Here is a 16,352-nt window from a genome sequence, read left to right on the forward strand (position 1 = left end):
CCGGTCATTTTGTGACCCGTGAGGAGTTCTAACCTGGTGATTTCTGGCCCACACAGCAAAACGTCCTCTGGCTTGTAGAACTCCGACACACCTTTTAAAGGTCAGCAAATATTTCTGGGAACCCTGACTCACATCTGTTTCGGTCTTTGTCTTCCTCCTCCTCTTCCTCCTCAGTCCTGGAGGCCAGCCTGTCCCTCCTCAACAGCTCCCGGCTTTTTGGTCGGGAATCACCTGGCAGGTGTGTCCGCTGTGCCGTGGTTGGAAACGGAGGAATTCTTCGAGGGTCCCGGCAAGGCAGGAACATCGACGGCCATGATTTGGTCTTCAGGTGAGAACCTGGGTCCTCCTGACTTTTCAGGTTTCACCTCTAGATGAGCGATGTGCTGTCACCTCTTTGCAAACCTAATCAGTTGAATTTACCACAAATAATCAGACGTTGCTCTTACTGCTTACTTGACAGAAATATTCTGCAGAAGTTTTGGATCTGTTTCAGGAGATCCTGTCTCTACAGCTCTGGTTGTTTGCTCCTGTAACAGAATGAATGGAGCAGTGATCAGAGGGTTTGAAGAAGATGTGGGGACGAAGATTTCTTTCTACGGTTTTACCACCAACACCCTGAAGCACGCCCTCAGCTGGTACCATTCTGATGGCTTCACCAGAGTTCCTCAGAGTTCGGTTAGAAACACTCAGAGATACAAACCTATGGGGACAATCATCTCCAGCCCAGCTGACCTCTTCATGTCTTTGTAGGAGATCAAATACATCTTCATCCCATCTAACATCAGAGATTATGTGATGATGGCGGCCGTTCTTCAGGGTGGAACTGTTGCCTCAGGGAGAGACAGAGGAGACAGGTGAGTTGAGCTGGAGACACACCTGTGTCACAGTGATGTCATATTATATAGACTACCAGTAGATGACATGAGGATATTAGATCACCAGTGATTAGAGAAAGCATAGAAATTGTTATTTGGTCCCTGTGGTTGGATCCACTGCTGTCATAAAGACACGTCAGTTTTTCTCTTCTTTATCCTTTATTTTAATTGTACGTTTTGTCTGAGACTTTGCACAGATCAGATAAAATATGTTCTGTAATGTTCTTTGGCCTTAATGCTCTGTTTGGCTATGACTGTTATTTAAGAAATTTCACTGTCAAAAAAACTGTGATATGATATTTTTGCCATTTTACCCACCTCTAATATTGCCTCACAATGACTACTGCCAAAGGGATCAGGCATTGGACCACCAAGATGATTACTGTTGACCTTAACATAAAATTTCCTCTCATGGTTGTTCATTTTGAATTCATAACTTGAAAGCGCTAGGCTGGTTTAAATCTTATCTGTCTGACAGATTCCAGTTTGTTCATGTAAATGATAAATCATCTTTAAACTCCAGGGTTAATTGTGGAGTACCACAGGGTTCAGTACTTGGGTCAATTCTCTTTACTATATATATGCTTCCAATAGTTAAAATTATCAGGCAGCATAGAATAAATTTTCACTGTTACGCTGATGATACTCAGCTTTACTTATCCATAAATCCTGATGAACCCAACCAGTTAGATAGACTACAAGCATGTCTTGAAGACATAAAAACTTGGATGACTTTAAATTTTTTGCTTCTAAATTCAGACAAGACAGAAGTTGTCGTCTTTGGACCGGAGTCTTTAAAAAAGAAACTGCTTAGTCAATCACTTAACCTGGATGGCATTAAATTGACCTCTGGTAATAAAGTAAAAATACCTTGGTGTTAACTTTGACTAGGACATGTCATTTAAATCCCATATTAAACAGGTTTCTAGGATTTCTTTCTTTCATCTCCGGAACATTGCCAAAATTAGAAATATCCTGTCCAGGAGTGACGCTGAAAAACTAGTCCATGCATTTGTTACTTCAAGGCTGGACTATTGTAATTCTTTACTATCAGGATGTCCACAAAATGCAGTTAAAAGCCTTCAGCTGATTCAAAATGCTGCAGCAAGAGTTCTGATGAAAATTAAAAAGAGAGATCATATTTCTCCTATTTTAGCTTTCCTTCATTGGCTCCCTGTTAAATCCAGAATAGAATTTAAAATTCTCCTCCTCACATATAAAGCCCTTAATGATCTAGCTCCATCATACATCAGAGATCTGATTGGTCCATATGTTCCTAACAGAGCACTTTGTTCTCAGACTGCAGGTTTACTGGTGGTTCCTAGAGTCTCTAGAAGTAGAATGGGAGGCAGATCCTTTAGTTATCAGGCTCCTCTCCTGTGGAACCAGCTCCCAGTTTTAGTCCGTGAGGCAGACACCCTGTCTACTTTTAAGGCTAGGTTTAAAACTTTCCTTTTTGATAAAGCTTATAGTTAGAGTGGCTTAGGTTATCCTGAGCTATCTCTGTAGTTATGCTGCTATAGGCTTAGGCTGCTGGAGGACATAATGACCACTTTCACTCTCTTCGCTACATTCTCACACTACTCTCAAATTTTGCATTACAGGTCCTTCTCAAAATATTAGCATATTGTGATAAAGTTCATTATTTTCCATAATGTAATGATGAAAATTTAACATTCATATATTTTAGATTCATTGCACACTAACTGAAATATTTCAGGTCTTTTATTGTCTTAATACGGATGATTTTGGCATACAGCTCATGAAAACCCAAAATTCCTATCTCACAAAATTAGCATATTTCATCCGACCAATAAAAGAAAAGTGTTTTTAATCCAAAAAAACGTCAACCTTCAAATAATCATGTACAGTTATGCACTCAATACTTGGTCGGGAATCCTTTGGCAGAAATGACTGCTTCAGTGCGGCGTGGCATGGAGGCAATCAGCCTGTGGCACTGCTGAGGTCTTATGGAGGCCCAGGATGCTTCGATAGCAGCCTTTAGCTCATCCAGAGTGTTGGGTCTTGAGTCTCTCAACGTTCTCTTCACAATATCCCACAGATTCTCTATGGGGTTCAGGTCAGGAGAGTTGGCAGGCCAATTGAGCACAGTGATACCATGGTCAGTAAACCATTTACCAGTGGTTTTGGCACTGTGAGCAGGTGCCAGGTCGTGCTGAAAAAAGAAATCTTCATCTCCATAAAGCTTTTCAGCAGATGGAAGCATGAAGGGCTCCGAAATCTCCTGATAGCTAGCTGCATTGACCCTGCCCTTGATAAAACACAGTGGACCAACACCAGCAGCTGACACGGCACCCCAGACCATCACTGACTGTGGGTACTTGACACTGGACTTCTGGCATTTTGGCATTTCTTTCTCCCCAGTCTTCCTCCAGACTCTGGCACCTTGATTTCTGAATGACATGCAGAATTTGCTTTCATCCGAAAAAAGTACTTTGGACCACTGAGCAACAGTCCAGTGCTGCTTCTCTGTAGCCCAGGTCAGGCGCTTCTGCCGCTGTTTCTGGTTCAAAAGTGGCTTGACCTGGGGAATGCGGCACCTGTAGCCCATTTCCTGCACACGCCTGTGCACGGTGGCTCTGGATGTTTCTACTCCAGACTCAGTCCACTGCTTCCGCAGGTCCCCCAAGGTCTGGAATCGGCCCTTCTCCACAATCTTCCTCAGGGTACGGTCACCTCTTCTCGTTGTGCAGCGTTTTCTGCCACACTTTTTCCTTCCCACAGACTTCCCACTGAGGTGCCTTGATACAGCAATCTGGGAACAGCCTATTCGTCCAGAAATTTCTTTCTGTGTCTTACCCTCTTGCTTGAGGGTGTCAATAGTGGCCTTCTGGACAGCAGTCAGGTCGGCAGTCTTACCCATGATTGGGGTTTTGAGTGATGAACCAGGCTGGGAGTTTTAAAGACCTCAGGAATCTTTTGCAGGTGTTTAGAGTTAACTCGTTGATTCAGATGATTAGGTTCATAGCTCGTTTAGAGACCCTTTTAATGATATGCTAATTTTGTGAGATAGGAATTTTGGGTTTTCATGAGCTGTATGCCAAAATCATCCGTATTAAGACAATAAAAGACCTGAAATATTTCAGTTAGTGTGCAATGAATCTAAAATATATGAATGTTACATTTTCATCATGACATTATGGAAAATAATGAACTTTATCACAATATGCTAATATTTTGAGAAGGACCTGTATTTGCTGTTATTTCAGCTTTTAACTTTGTTCTATCTTTTCTCTTCCTAGAAGCTACACCTGGCCTGACTCTGTGTCTACCTGTGACACCTTTCTGGAGAGGGGAATCGTCCGAGCTTCTGCTGGCAACAACTTAATGCTCACCCTCTACAGATGATCCACATGGCCCTGTCTTTCAGTGTTTAACCCTTTCTCTCTCCTAGACATGGCTACTGACTGAGCTTCTACTGTGACTAACTCTATGTTCTCTCTTTCAGACTCCAACCTTGAAAACTGGATCAGAGTTTATCTGTTCTTTCTTTCTAGATGAAACGACTAAAGGAGCTACATCCATTAACATTTACTTTTCCTTCCCATAGAAAGTACTCCTGGATCAGTGCTTCTTTGTTCTCTTTGTGTCTCTGCTCTGTTCTCTCAAACCTCCAGTTGGTCGTGGCAGATGGCCGCTCACACTGAGCCTGGTTCTGGTTCTGCTGGAGGTTTCTTCCTGTTAAAAGGGAGTTTTTCCTCTCCACTGTCGCTACATGCATGCTCAGTATGAAGGATTGCTGCAAAGTCAACACCAGTGACTGTCCACTGTCTCTACATGCTCATCCAGGAGGAGTGAATGCTGCAAGTCACTGACTGGATGTAATCTGCTGGGTTTCCTTAGATAGAAAAACTTTTTATCCAATTTGAATAAATAACTGAATCTGACTGAACTGTTCAATGGTTACGATTAATTGGAATGTATGAACCTGACTGTTGTGAAGAACCTTGAGACGACATGTGTTGTGAATTGGCGCTATATAAATAAACTGAATTGAATTGAATTGTTACCATCCACCATTCACTAGATCAGGATGATCCATCTGTCTGTGGCTCCAACAATGGATCGATTTATGGCAGCAGATAGAACCATTTGGTGTACATTCACACAGGTCGGTGGGGTTCGGGCTGTGTTCAGGTCAAAGTTGAAATTTGTTGAACTTTGACTTCTGTGTACTGCAGCAGATCACCCATCCTATACAGGCAGGATATACAGGTGCTGGTCTTAAAATTAGAATATCATGAAATAAATGATTTATTTCAGTAATTCCATTCAAAAAGTGAAACTTGTATATCATATCCATTCATTACACACAGACTGATATATTTCAAATGTTTCTTTTCAGTTTGATGATTATAACTGACAACTAATGAAAATCTAAATTCAGTATCTCAGAAAATTTAAATAAGACCAATACAAAAAAGGATTTTTAGAAATGTTGACCAACTGAAAAGTACGAGCATGTACAGCACTCCATACTAAGTTGGGGCTCCTTTTGCCTGGATTACTGCAGCAATGCGGTGTGGCGTTAAGTCCATCAGTCTGTGGCACTGCTCAGGTGTTATGAGGCCCAGGTTGCTCTGATAGTGGCCTTCAGCTCTTCTGAATTGTTGAGTCTGGCGTATTGCATCTTCCTCTTCATGATAATCCATAGATTTTCTACGGGGTTAAGGTCAGGCGAGTTTGGTGACCAATTAAGAACAGGGATAACATGGTCCTTAAACCAGGTACTGGTAGCTTTGGCACTGTGTGCGGGTGCCAAGTCCGGTTGGAAAATTAAATCTGCATCTCCTTAAAGTTGGTCAGCAGCAGGAAGCATGAAGTGCTCTAAAACTTCCTGGTAGACGTCTGCGTTGACCTTGGACCTCAGAAAACACAGTGGACCAACACCAGCAGATGACATGGCACCCCAAACCCCTCCTAATTTTATAACCACCACCTGTATATCAAGTAGCTCTAGACCGGGCTGAAAGCAGCCTGTCAAAGTGTTAAATGAGCTCCTTCAGAAGCTCCTTCCTGTTCTCTGCATCATAAGGTTTCATGTGAATTGTCTCGATGGTTTCCTCTTCCTCACCAGGTTTAGTTCTATTTTTGGTTTTAGCACAAGAAAAGATTTTGCAGATAAAATGCCACCATTATCTACTTGTTGCTTTGAAAACTTTGCCTCTTTTTGCTCAGCACTCTGCTGTGGATGAGCAGAGCTTAGCACCATCTCTGTTTTCAGGTCTGCTCCACAGGGTTCTGATGGAAGTTCAGAAAATTCAGTTTTCTGTGAAGTTTTTGCTGACGTGCCGTCATGTTGAGCTAATTCGGGTTTACTGTAGAGGATGTTTGCTTCGTTTTTTTGACAGAGACCTAAACATTTTGGATTTTTTTCCCTCAGGTTATCATCTCCCATCTCTCTTAATGACAGTTAATGAAAACTGAAGTATGATTGTCCTTATGAAATGTGAGTGTGTGGTGAAAAAAGGCAGCTCAACAGAATGAAGTTGTATAAAATGAACAAAGGATTTTACCTTTAGGGCTTTTTTCTAATCGAATCATTTTGAGGAATGTTTTCCTACTTAAATATACACACGACCCAATGAAACAGGACACTTCCACACATTTTATTTTGTACTTTCAAAGGCTGTCAGCAATTTACTCACAAAGGTCTTATCCAAAGTCAAAAAAGCATAAAAAGAAATAAAGTTTGTTACAAATCAGATCTATTCTGGATGTTCCTAAAGAACCTCTTTAGATTGTCTGAGATTAAAGCATAGAAAGCATCATTATCTTTAACAAAATCATATACATTGTTACACATTGGACCATCTGGGTCATCAGTAGAAACTAAAATACAGACCTTTTAAAACCATGCATTAATTCTGAAAAAATGTATAAATCATTAAAATAAAACAAGGTTAGGTTCTGAGTTAGAGGTTTGGATGAGGCTGGAAATGTCCTCCTGTTGCTACAGCAACAGAGCTACGCTTCTTTACCTTCAAACTCAGTTTGTCAAAGACGAGAGATGCCAGTTAGTTTGCATAAATGGTTCTGAAACTGCTTTTTACACCACATAGGACACATTTAAAATCCCAGAGTTTTTATGTTAAAAGAAATCAGTAGAACAAGGCATATAACAATGGCTAATAAAAAATATACTGAACAAAATGCATAATCTTCTTTAGTCCTTAATTGCTTCAACAATCAACTTTCTTGTATTATTTGAAAATGGTTTTGATCTGTAGTACTTGGGCTTTCTGAATGATTTTAAACATAGAATTCAAACAGAGAGGGTCTAAACAGAAACATCAATAAAATGTACTTGTAAATATATATTTATGTTTGTATTATTACTAGTTGAATCACTGGTTTAACTCTGGATTTGTATTTCCTGAGGATGTTTGTTGGTAACAAGGTCAATACTGAGGTGATTCTTCCACACAATCTACCTGCTCAGTGTAATGTTGCAGGCCACAGGACCTTTGAATGTAAACCCCAGGTAGAAGGTAACATTTTCATTACTGTGGGGTACTGAAGGCAAGTAAAGAGGCTGGATGCTGAACTTCCTTTCTCTGGGGCCTTCGAGGTACACCCCTCCATCTTCAGTCCACCCAGAAACACTTTTCAGCATCTGAGCAAGTTCAGGCATTTTCCATGCCTCACCTGTATGCCACTTCATGCGTTTCTCATGCACTGTTAGGCCCTTTGTGTATCTGTCAGTCTTGCTTTTATGCACAAATTTATCCAAGCCAGTCCCATTTCCCAGAAAGAAATGAGTGTAAAGTCTTCTCTTCCGTGGAGGAATGTCCTTCATCTTTGTCCAGTAGTCCTTTTTCAGGTATTCGATTGCTGATAGCACAATTTCGTATTTTCTGTTTTTCTCATCTTCTGTCTCATGATCTTCTGGCCAAAACAACATAGTAAGTAAGAACAGGGCAGAAGGAGAGCAGTTTCTTTTGTCTGTAAGCAACTGGCGGCTGACAGCTTGTAGATCTTGTAAAGGAGCAATCCCTGGAGAAAGTGGTGAGAGACACTTCAAAGCAATGTTGGCTGCAATGTAATTAATTATGTCATTTTGGGGAAATCTTGCAGTCTGTGGATTGCTTGGGTAAAGAGAAAGAATTGTCTGTAGGTCCTTCGTGTCCTTTTCCTGCTGGTTATTCAGTTTGAAGAAGATGGATGTTAGGTTACCTCCACCAAGGTGATAGATAATCATGCGTTTTGTGCTGGGATTCGCATTTGCTAGAACTGACTTGGAGGACTTTAAAAGTTTGTCTGAAACTCCACTTAGGTATTTTCCATACGCTGAGGATGCATTGGTCAAAACCTTGAGTGGATTTCTAACCGTTTCTTCTGGACTTTCAGAGATCTCCTCCTCATGTGCAACAACGTCTTTCTGGAAGTAACTGAGGTCTTCTGAAATCCAATCCAATGATTCTTTAATTGTGTTTTTAAGGTTTTTCAGGCGGCCATGAAATGGCTCCCAAGCATCTTTTATTTCCTCTGGAATGTAATCTTGGATGGTTAGGTATTTCATGCACACCAAAGAGCTGTCATCTCTATTTGCAAACTCTTGAATCGAGGAGATCAATTTTAACAGACTGTGTCCAACCTCAATTTCAGCAAAAAACCCTAATCTGTTCATGCTTTCTGGATGTGCTATTGCTACTTTCTCGCAGTGTTTGAAACACTCCATAGCTGTCAGTGCGAGGTCCACCGCTGGCGCCATGTTCTTGGCTGTCTTTGCTATATTATTAGAATCAGTGGCTTTCAGTTTTGCTTCAAACCATCTTCTGTAAACCTGCCCCTTTGTGTTGAGTATGTAGGAGTTATTGGGCATTGTAGTGGCAGCTCTTTCTGCCCAGAGTTTTGCCTCTTCAAACTTGTCATACGAATAATACAGTCGAGCAATTGTTTGTGCAAAAAATGCATCTTCATGAAAACATTCATAAGCTTCCTTGAGTAACTCAAGTGCCAACTCTGGACTTTCATTTTTACGCACGTACTCAATAAGGGGAGAAAACAAGGTGTCATTTTCATCTCCTCGGCTAACCTTTGATCGTCTGTTGAGAAGTGCTTTTAGAAACGCCAAGTAATCATCCCTGCCAAATCTGTGCTCAAACAGAACTTTCTCAGCAAGCAGCTCTTTTGCCAAGGTACCTTGTCTTTTTTGGTCACCAAGCAGCTGTTTGAGAATTTCCTCTGCAACTCGTGGGTGAATGATTCTGATTGATTCAATGTGCGTCTTCTTATCTCTCAGATACAAGAAGATGAATTTGGTCTGCTCGTTGAGAGACATTTCAAACACTGCTTTTCGAAGCTTGTCTATGTATGTGCTTAAGCCTAGTAAAGCCTCGTAATGAGATTGGGAGATGAACGAGTTTTGAACGTAGGTGTTCAACAGTGCAACATAGAGTAGGAAGCGAGAGATGGCAGATGTAGGATCAATGCCATGGAGCAAATTGGTCACAAAGTTTTCAACATATGTTGCTACCTTTGTGAATTCTTCACTCATCAAAACAAATGTGAGGATGAACTGTGGTTCATATTGTTCCTCTAACACCTGACGTCTTTGAGAAAACATCCTTTTTTCTTTCGGAGAAAGTTTGTGAGTGACAGAGACATTTTCTAACGGAGACTCCTTAATTTTTTTTTCTGGATCATGGCATCGTCTGCAGCTTAACAAAATGAAGCAAGGCTTTTCATAAAGAATCTTCTGGCTACGAATGGCTTCTTCTAGTTCATTCTTTAGGTCATCAAGGTACTCCTGTTCTGAGTCTTCAACAAGGAGCATCACAGGAAGACACCTTTGTGGATTGTTTTCATCATGTTCTCTCAACTTGACTGCGTGCTGTGCGACAACATCAGCAGAGTACGAAGGCTTGACAACTGCACACCTTAAGTCTGTTCGTTTGTTCCACAGTATTTGCCTTGCCACAGTGCTTCCTCCACTCCCAGGATGATGGTAGATGTTGATTCTTTTCACAGGACCATGCATGGTATTTAGCTTCAAATCTTTAAAAAGTTCAAAAACTTCGCTGTATGCATCCCTTTCAATGACCCCGCCAACGTATTTGTGCTCAGCAAGCCAGAGATGCGACCAGGTCACTTTCCCACCGTGGTAGAACTGCTGCTCAGTGTTTTCGTTCTTTGCTTCAATTGACTCTTTGCATGTTTCATCAAAATGATCGATTGCCAGGATTTCCAATGAATACATGTCTTCCTTTTCTCGTGTCTCAAGACGACATTTTCCCTTTGCAAAGGTGGATAAATGTTTGGTGGTATGTGTTGTTACAGGTTGTATTTGTTGCAGTGTTGCTTCAATGTGGCTCATTTTCATGCCAACAACACTATGGTTGTCAACAGTTTCTGTACCAAATGTTGCCTCTGCAAAACTTTTCCACTTCTGAAAGTTTTCCTCTGAGTCACAAATGCAAATGATGTCTTCATGGCCTTGCATGTCTGCTGAAAACTCATAAAAGGTGTGAAGAAAGGGTTTTTCAATCGGTGAAGTGAGAAGAAAAATCACCTGGAATGTACCTTTTGGCAAAATGTGTTTACAGATCAAAGATACAGATTCACGCAGAAGAGGACGTTTTGTGTTGGTCCAAGTTTTTTCATCGCATGGCGGTTCACTTCCCTTAAAATCAGAGCGTCCATTACAAAAAATCCAGCTTGTCTGCTCAAACAGGAGCAACTTGCCTGTGACTTCTTTGATGCTTGTATCCCTGGGAATCTGATAGCTCTGTAGAGAATGCATATTTGCAGCATGGCTTTGAATGTATTTACTGCAAAGACCCGTTATGTTGGAGTCTGGATCAAAGTCAAACACACAGAAGATGTTCATTTGAAGTAGCCAGTTAATGTGACAAAGGTCATCAGATTTTAATTTGTTTGTCACAACTATGAACCATTTTTCCTTCTCGATGGATTTCTTCCCACTTGTCACGAACATGGTGAGTTTCCTTCCAAGGTTTTGATAGATTTCAGGGTCATTGGGAAACAGGCATTTCTCTGCTTCTTCTCTCTGAGTGTCTCTATCTTGTACCCGCTGAAAAAAATCCAACTGATCCGTATCAGCCACTGGTTCTGTCTTAGAACCCACCCTTCGCAGAATAGTTTCTTTCTCAAATTCAACTTTGTTAGTTGACTCCTTGAAGTTCGGCAGACGGACTTTGTAGACCTTGCCTCTAACAATGCTCATCGAAGGAACAATATCAACTTCTACCACATACCTCTTCTCTGCACTCGTATGATCCATAACCTCTATGAACCTTGGCGGACGCACACACTGGCGAACATGTTCCTTGTCGGAGGGGAAGCTTCTTTCAATGTAGTCCAAAGCATCTACAAAAACATCTTTGTCTTTTATGGGAATACCAATTATCTCACCATGGACATATCCTGCATCTTCTCTGCTGTCCATCACACCGAAGTGGATTGTGCCATTTGTTCTGACATTCATGCATCCAGTTGCAAATTTCAGAACTTCTCTGGCAAATTTCACTCGAAGTCGTGTGTCATCCAATTGAGAAGCATTTACAAGAGACTTAAATTCCCTGCAGGGATTGATCAGATTGAAAGCTCCTGATTCAGGCTGCAGGACTTTGTGTTTAACATATATAAAGTCAGGGTCTTTGTCAAATGGTCGTGCTTTGCAGTCTTCCCTTGTTACTTCATATTGTTGCACGACAGATTGTTTTTCTTGTAGGACATTCTCCTCTCTCTTAGCTTTCTGTTTTGCCAGACCCTTTTTACGTCCTGAGGTTTGCTTTTTCTGGTCTGACTCAGTATTATTGCCACTGGAAGAGGTTTTATTTTCTTTAGGCTTTGAATGAAAGTTAATAAGCTCATCTCTCTTTTTAATTATTAGATTAGCAGGTCCTAATTTCATGGAAACCTTAGTCACCAAGAAGTCTTCATCTAGTGCAAGAAGGCATTGTCCATCTACTTCTACTTCATAAAGTTTTTCTATGTATGGCTCCTTCACTCCAATAGATCTCAGCCAGTCACTGACTTCAGATTCAGTCCATTGGTTTGGTGACTGGTGAGGTTGGTCCGCTGAGTAATCAAAACAGACACAAAACAATGAAAGGTTTAGTCATTAATATTAATTTAAGATGCTAACGTTTTTCTGCCTGGGTCCATATCAAACGTAAACACCAGCCATTGTGAATAAAAAATCATTATCTCCATATTGTTCATGCATGTCTGTCTGATTGATTTTTTTTTACAGTACATAAATGTGTATATTTCTAACTACTTACCCATACTAGATTTTTGTTTCCTTTTATCCGATGTCTCTGTCTTGTCACATCTGTAAAATAAACAATTATATAATAAACTTTGTAGGCATTTTTGTTTCTAATTTATGACACATAAAACTATTAGTAGTTTATCTAGTCAGCATAATGTTTTATTCCTATAATATCCTGAAATGAGAAGTTGAATAAAGTGCATAAAACAGCTCACTGCCAATAATAACGAGTAAATAAACACTTCTTTATTTTACAATTTTCACAAATAGAAATCACAAATAGCTTCAGAAAGACAGAGTGATAGAATTTAATATGTGATTAAGGCGAAAAAGACATGCAATTAAACATATGAATAAGTGGCTGCATGGTGGTGCAGGTGGTAGCACTGTTGCCTTGAAGCATGAAGGTCCTGGGTTCAACTCCCAGTCAGGGGTCTTTCTGATCTTGAGGAAAACCTCCTGATCTATAATGATGTCTTTAGCTGCTTAAATGAGTCAAAACTCAAGACAACATGCAGCAATAAATAAAAGTCAGACACTATTATAGCTGTAATAATTTAACATCAGCAGTGTAATAATTATTGTTTTTTTTTGTTTTGTTTCAGAAGTTAGACAATTTGATCAGAAATCGTTGAAAATGTTTTCAAAAAGTTCAACACAGTCCAGATTCATCTCTGGTTTGGTTTGTTACTGTGGCTTCATTTGATGTTTTTGGCTTTCAGATATTTGGAGTCAGTTTTTGTAGTTATTGCCATTATTGTATTTTTTTTTTTACTGTGTCCTGTCCGGCAGAATATCGCTCAGAAATGTTGTCTGAGTGCCAAGAAATTCCCCAACAGATTTACTTTCACAAGCAGAGCATCACAGCTAATGCTTTAAAGCTCTGCTTGATATTTATACAAAAAACTTTATTATTCCTGGGGCAGCTCCGGTTGGCGGGTTGCTTTGGGCCATGTGGACCCCTCTTTTGTACATAGGCCCCTCTCCGGAGGTGGATGGGGGTTGTTGGGGACTGGGTTTGGGGCGGGGGGGGGAGCTGGGCCGGGGTCTGGGCAGTACCAGCGCTGTCTGCCTGCCTCTGCCCCAGGAGGGAAGGAGACCACCTCCTGGGTCCGGGAGCTGTTTGCCCCTAGGGGGTACCGGCGCCTGTACCTGGGAGTATAGAGTATGCATAGGGAGTGTGAGTGAGTGAATGACGTTCATTGTTGTTTATCCTTACGTTGGGTGGGAGTGGGTGATTGTGACTGTGTGTGCCTGTTTGCCAGGTTGGGTCTTGGACTGCTCCCTCTCCTGGATCAGCTTCCTCCCCGCCACACCACCTGCCGGTGGTTGGAGTCTCTGCCCGCTGGTGTACTTGTGGTTCTCGGTGTCCGGTGCTTTGGTGTGTGCTGGCTCACTCCCAGTGGCTGCTTGCCGGGGCCTGGCCCCCTGGGCTCTGTCGGGCCTCTGCTTGGGGGGTGGTGTGTCCCAGGGTCTTGGGCCTCTGGGTCCATGGCTGGATCTGCTCGGGCGTGGATGGGGCTGCCGGCGGGGCTTGTGGACTCGTCGCTGCGGCTCCATGGGGCTTCTGCACTGTCGCTGCTGGGTGGTTCCCCTGGGACTCTCCACTGCTCTTCTCTCAGGGGGTTGCGGTAGTCCCAGCGGTGGTTCTCCTGGGGTTCCTGTGCTTTGGGGGGCCTTTAGATGTCTGTGGCTCGGATCTCCTCAGTGTCCGTCCAGGGACCATGGGGCAGGCCTGTGGGTCCTCAAATTCCCTGTTGCATATTTTTGTGGAGAAACCTTGTATACAGGAGCGCGTCCACACTCATACTCACAGGTGTTAAGCTTCAGGTGTTGACAGATACACAGATGTTCTATTTTGGGCTGCACCTCTCACTAAGTACATTTTACATTCAGAATTAAAGTGTACTAAGCAAGGAGGGTGTAATCTTGTATTCTCTTCATCCTTCTTTCTCTCCTCCACTCTTTCCTCCTTTTCTCCCCTTTTTCCCCCATCTCTCTCTTTTTTGAGCTTTTATTTTCCTTTTCATTTCAGTCTCCGTGTCCGTAACAATTGAAATATTCCCAAAGAAGTTTATAATAAAGTTTTTGCCATTATTAAAATCTTGAATTTTGTATCGGGCCCCAGCCACATAACCTTTCTAATGGACCCCCCCCTACACACACTCTTTGATGAAGAAAAAACACTTTTTCAAAAGCTTTTAACAGCAATGTAGTTTGATCATTTTCGATTTATCACAGTAAAATACTTTTATTATTTTGTGCCTTGCTTAACGCTTCAGCTGGACAATGTTCTACTGTGATCCTCCTCTTCTTATGCAGAACTGGTGGAATATTGGTGGGTCCAGTCTACCAGCTGGGTTTGTTCTTGTAAACACAAGCAAAAAGGTTGGACTGTGACCCACATCATTTGATACAATGAGGCATGAGTCAGAAGGTTAATGTTTGACCTTAACTTATCACAAACCTTTTACTGTTCATGTAACCAGGGTAATGTTTTGTTATTCAGCCCCCTTTACTTTGCTCCACCTAAATAAAATGCAGTGCAACCAAAAAAAAAAAAAGATGTAACCAGGGTAATTTTTCTCATTTCCATTATATAAGATTTTTATTATTAATTTGAGTATTTTTTTCTTCTTTACTATTTTATTTTTGTGGTTGAAATTAGGTTCCCCAAAAAATGTATTTTCTTAAAGAATAATTGTTTCTCTTATTTTATTAATTGAAAGATTTATTTTTAAAAAAGGCCTCCTTTCCTTTATTGTCTTCAGTATTTTGTTTCCTGTCATTTAGTACATTTGTCACGTGATGTCATTATCACGTGACTGGTAATAGTGAGCCACCATCAGTGTCTCATAAAACAGCTGCTGCTCATCATGCTAGATGGGAGATGATATTTCGTAGCTGCCACAGATGTCAGTGTGTGAAAAAACGTCAGCTAATCGTGGGAACTGGTTCCTGAGTTCCAGGTTCCTGAACTGGTTCCTGTCTGTTGCTGAACTGACCAGACTGATGGTGAGCTGACCCCACTCAGAACCAGGAGATCTGTTAAATCCCCACCACTCCTTCCAGTGCGGTCTTGCAAGACAACAACATATTCATTTTCACTCTGGACTCAACTGGATCCTGCCAATAACTTTTTATTTTTTCTCCCCTCTGGGTGTTGAACTGATGAACTTTTTGCCTTCTCAAGAAAAAAAAGATTTGCAGGGATGCATGAAGTTAAATTTTCAAGTACTTGACTGTATATATATATATATTTGTAAATATTTGCTAAATACAAATCACTATATTGTTGTCAGTGTGTGTTTACAAGGTACCACTTCCCTCCAGTAGCCAAACCGAGAATCTTCTGATTTAGCTTCATTATTAATTAACTTGTATAAATAATATTTCGGATATATATATGTTACATTCAGTTTAAAGTTTGACAGATAAGATAAATATATCAACTGTCTATCAGGTTACTGTAATATTTATACATGGAAGTCATACACTGTTCCTGTTGAACTCCCAGTTAAACTAACTTTCAAGTCTTTCAACAGTAACTAAAACACTAAAGTGTTTTTCTGCTCAGTCAGTTTTAATGTTTTACTCATTTTTTAGAGCAAGAACAACATCTTCATCCTTCACTTACTGCCCTAGATTAAGAATCCGAATTTATTGCAGGGTGTGGAAACAATCGTACCTTCTGAAGCTTCAGAAGATCTTCTTTTAATCTGATTGTGGGTCTTTTTTGGGTCCTGGGATGAGGTTTGAGCGCTGAAGTTGGTAAGACGTAGAGTTCTGAACATATGCAGACTTGTCCTAGTCTCTCTGCTGGTTTCTATTCCTCTGCAAGCGTACCAACTGGATTTTGTCTCTCGTAGGTTTCGTTTCCAGAAATAAGTGCCCCACCCAAACACATGACTGTAAAGCAGCTGCAACGTGATCAGCAGCTTTCTTCTCTCTGTTCCCACCTCTACCAGCAGATAGCAGCACAGACTTTCCACAGACCCTGAGGACCCTTCATAGATTAGTTCAGCCATGAAGCTCAAACTCAATAAAATCAATAAATAATACAAACTTTTATTTCTCTGCTTTTCTGCTGCATAGATTTGGTTGAAGTTGAACATATATTGAGTTTTTCTCAGGCTTTTTGGGTGTATTTTTGATTTATTTAAAGATTTGTAGATCATATAGTTGTTCTTTACCAAAATAAAGGTATGCCAAAG

The 16,352-nt window shown here is 41.0% G+C and overlaps 2 protein-coding genes across 4 annotated transcripts in view; one reads left to right on the forward strand and one right to left on the reverse strand.

The window, feature by feature from the left end:
• Positions 1 to 16,352, forward strand: part of LOC124863470 (alpha-N-acetylgalactosaminide alpha-2,6-sialyltransferase 2-like) — a 33,673-nt gene that overhangs the window by 11,866 nt on the left and 5,455 nt on the right. For all 3 annotated transcript variants that reach the window (XM_047357851.1, XM_047357850.1, XM_047357852.1), the window contains 3 exons: positions 175 to 328; positions 537 to 675; positions 751 to 854. In XM_047357851.1, coding sequence (XP_047213807.1) covers positions 175 to 328; positions 537 to 675; positions 751 to 854 — 397 coding nt within the window. The remainder of the gene's footprint in view (positions 1 to 174; positions 329 to 536; positions 676 to 750; positions 855 to 16,352) is intronic.
• LOC124863469 (sterile alpha motif domain-containing protein 9-like) lies at positions 6,492 to 16,134 on the reverse strand. The gene is made up of 3 exons (XM_047357849.1): positions 15,827 to 16,134; positions 12,149 to 12,198; positions 6,492 to 11,942 (listed from the first exon to the last, which is right to left on the reverse strand). Exons 2-3 carry the CDS (start codon positions 12,150 to 12,152, stop codon positions 7,327 to 7,329), a joined length of 4,620 nt encoding a protein of 1,539 aa, XP_047213805.1. The 5' UTR covers positions 12,153 to 12,198; positions 15,827 to 16,134; the 3' UTR covers positions 6,492 to 7,326.

Source organism: Girardinichthys multiradiatus, chromosome X (assembly GCF_021462225.1).
Source record: "Girardinichthys multiradiatus isolate DD_20200921_A chromosome X, DD_fGirMul_XY1, whole genome shotgun sequence".
Classification (NCBI taxonomy): Eukaryota; Metazoa; Chordata; class Actinopteri; order Cyprinodontiformes; family Goodeidae; genus Girardinichthys; species Girardinichthys multiradiatus.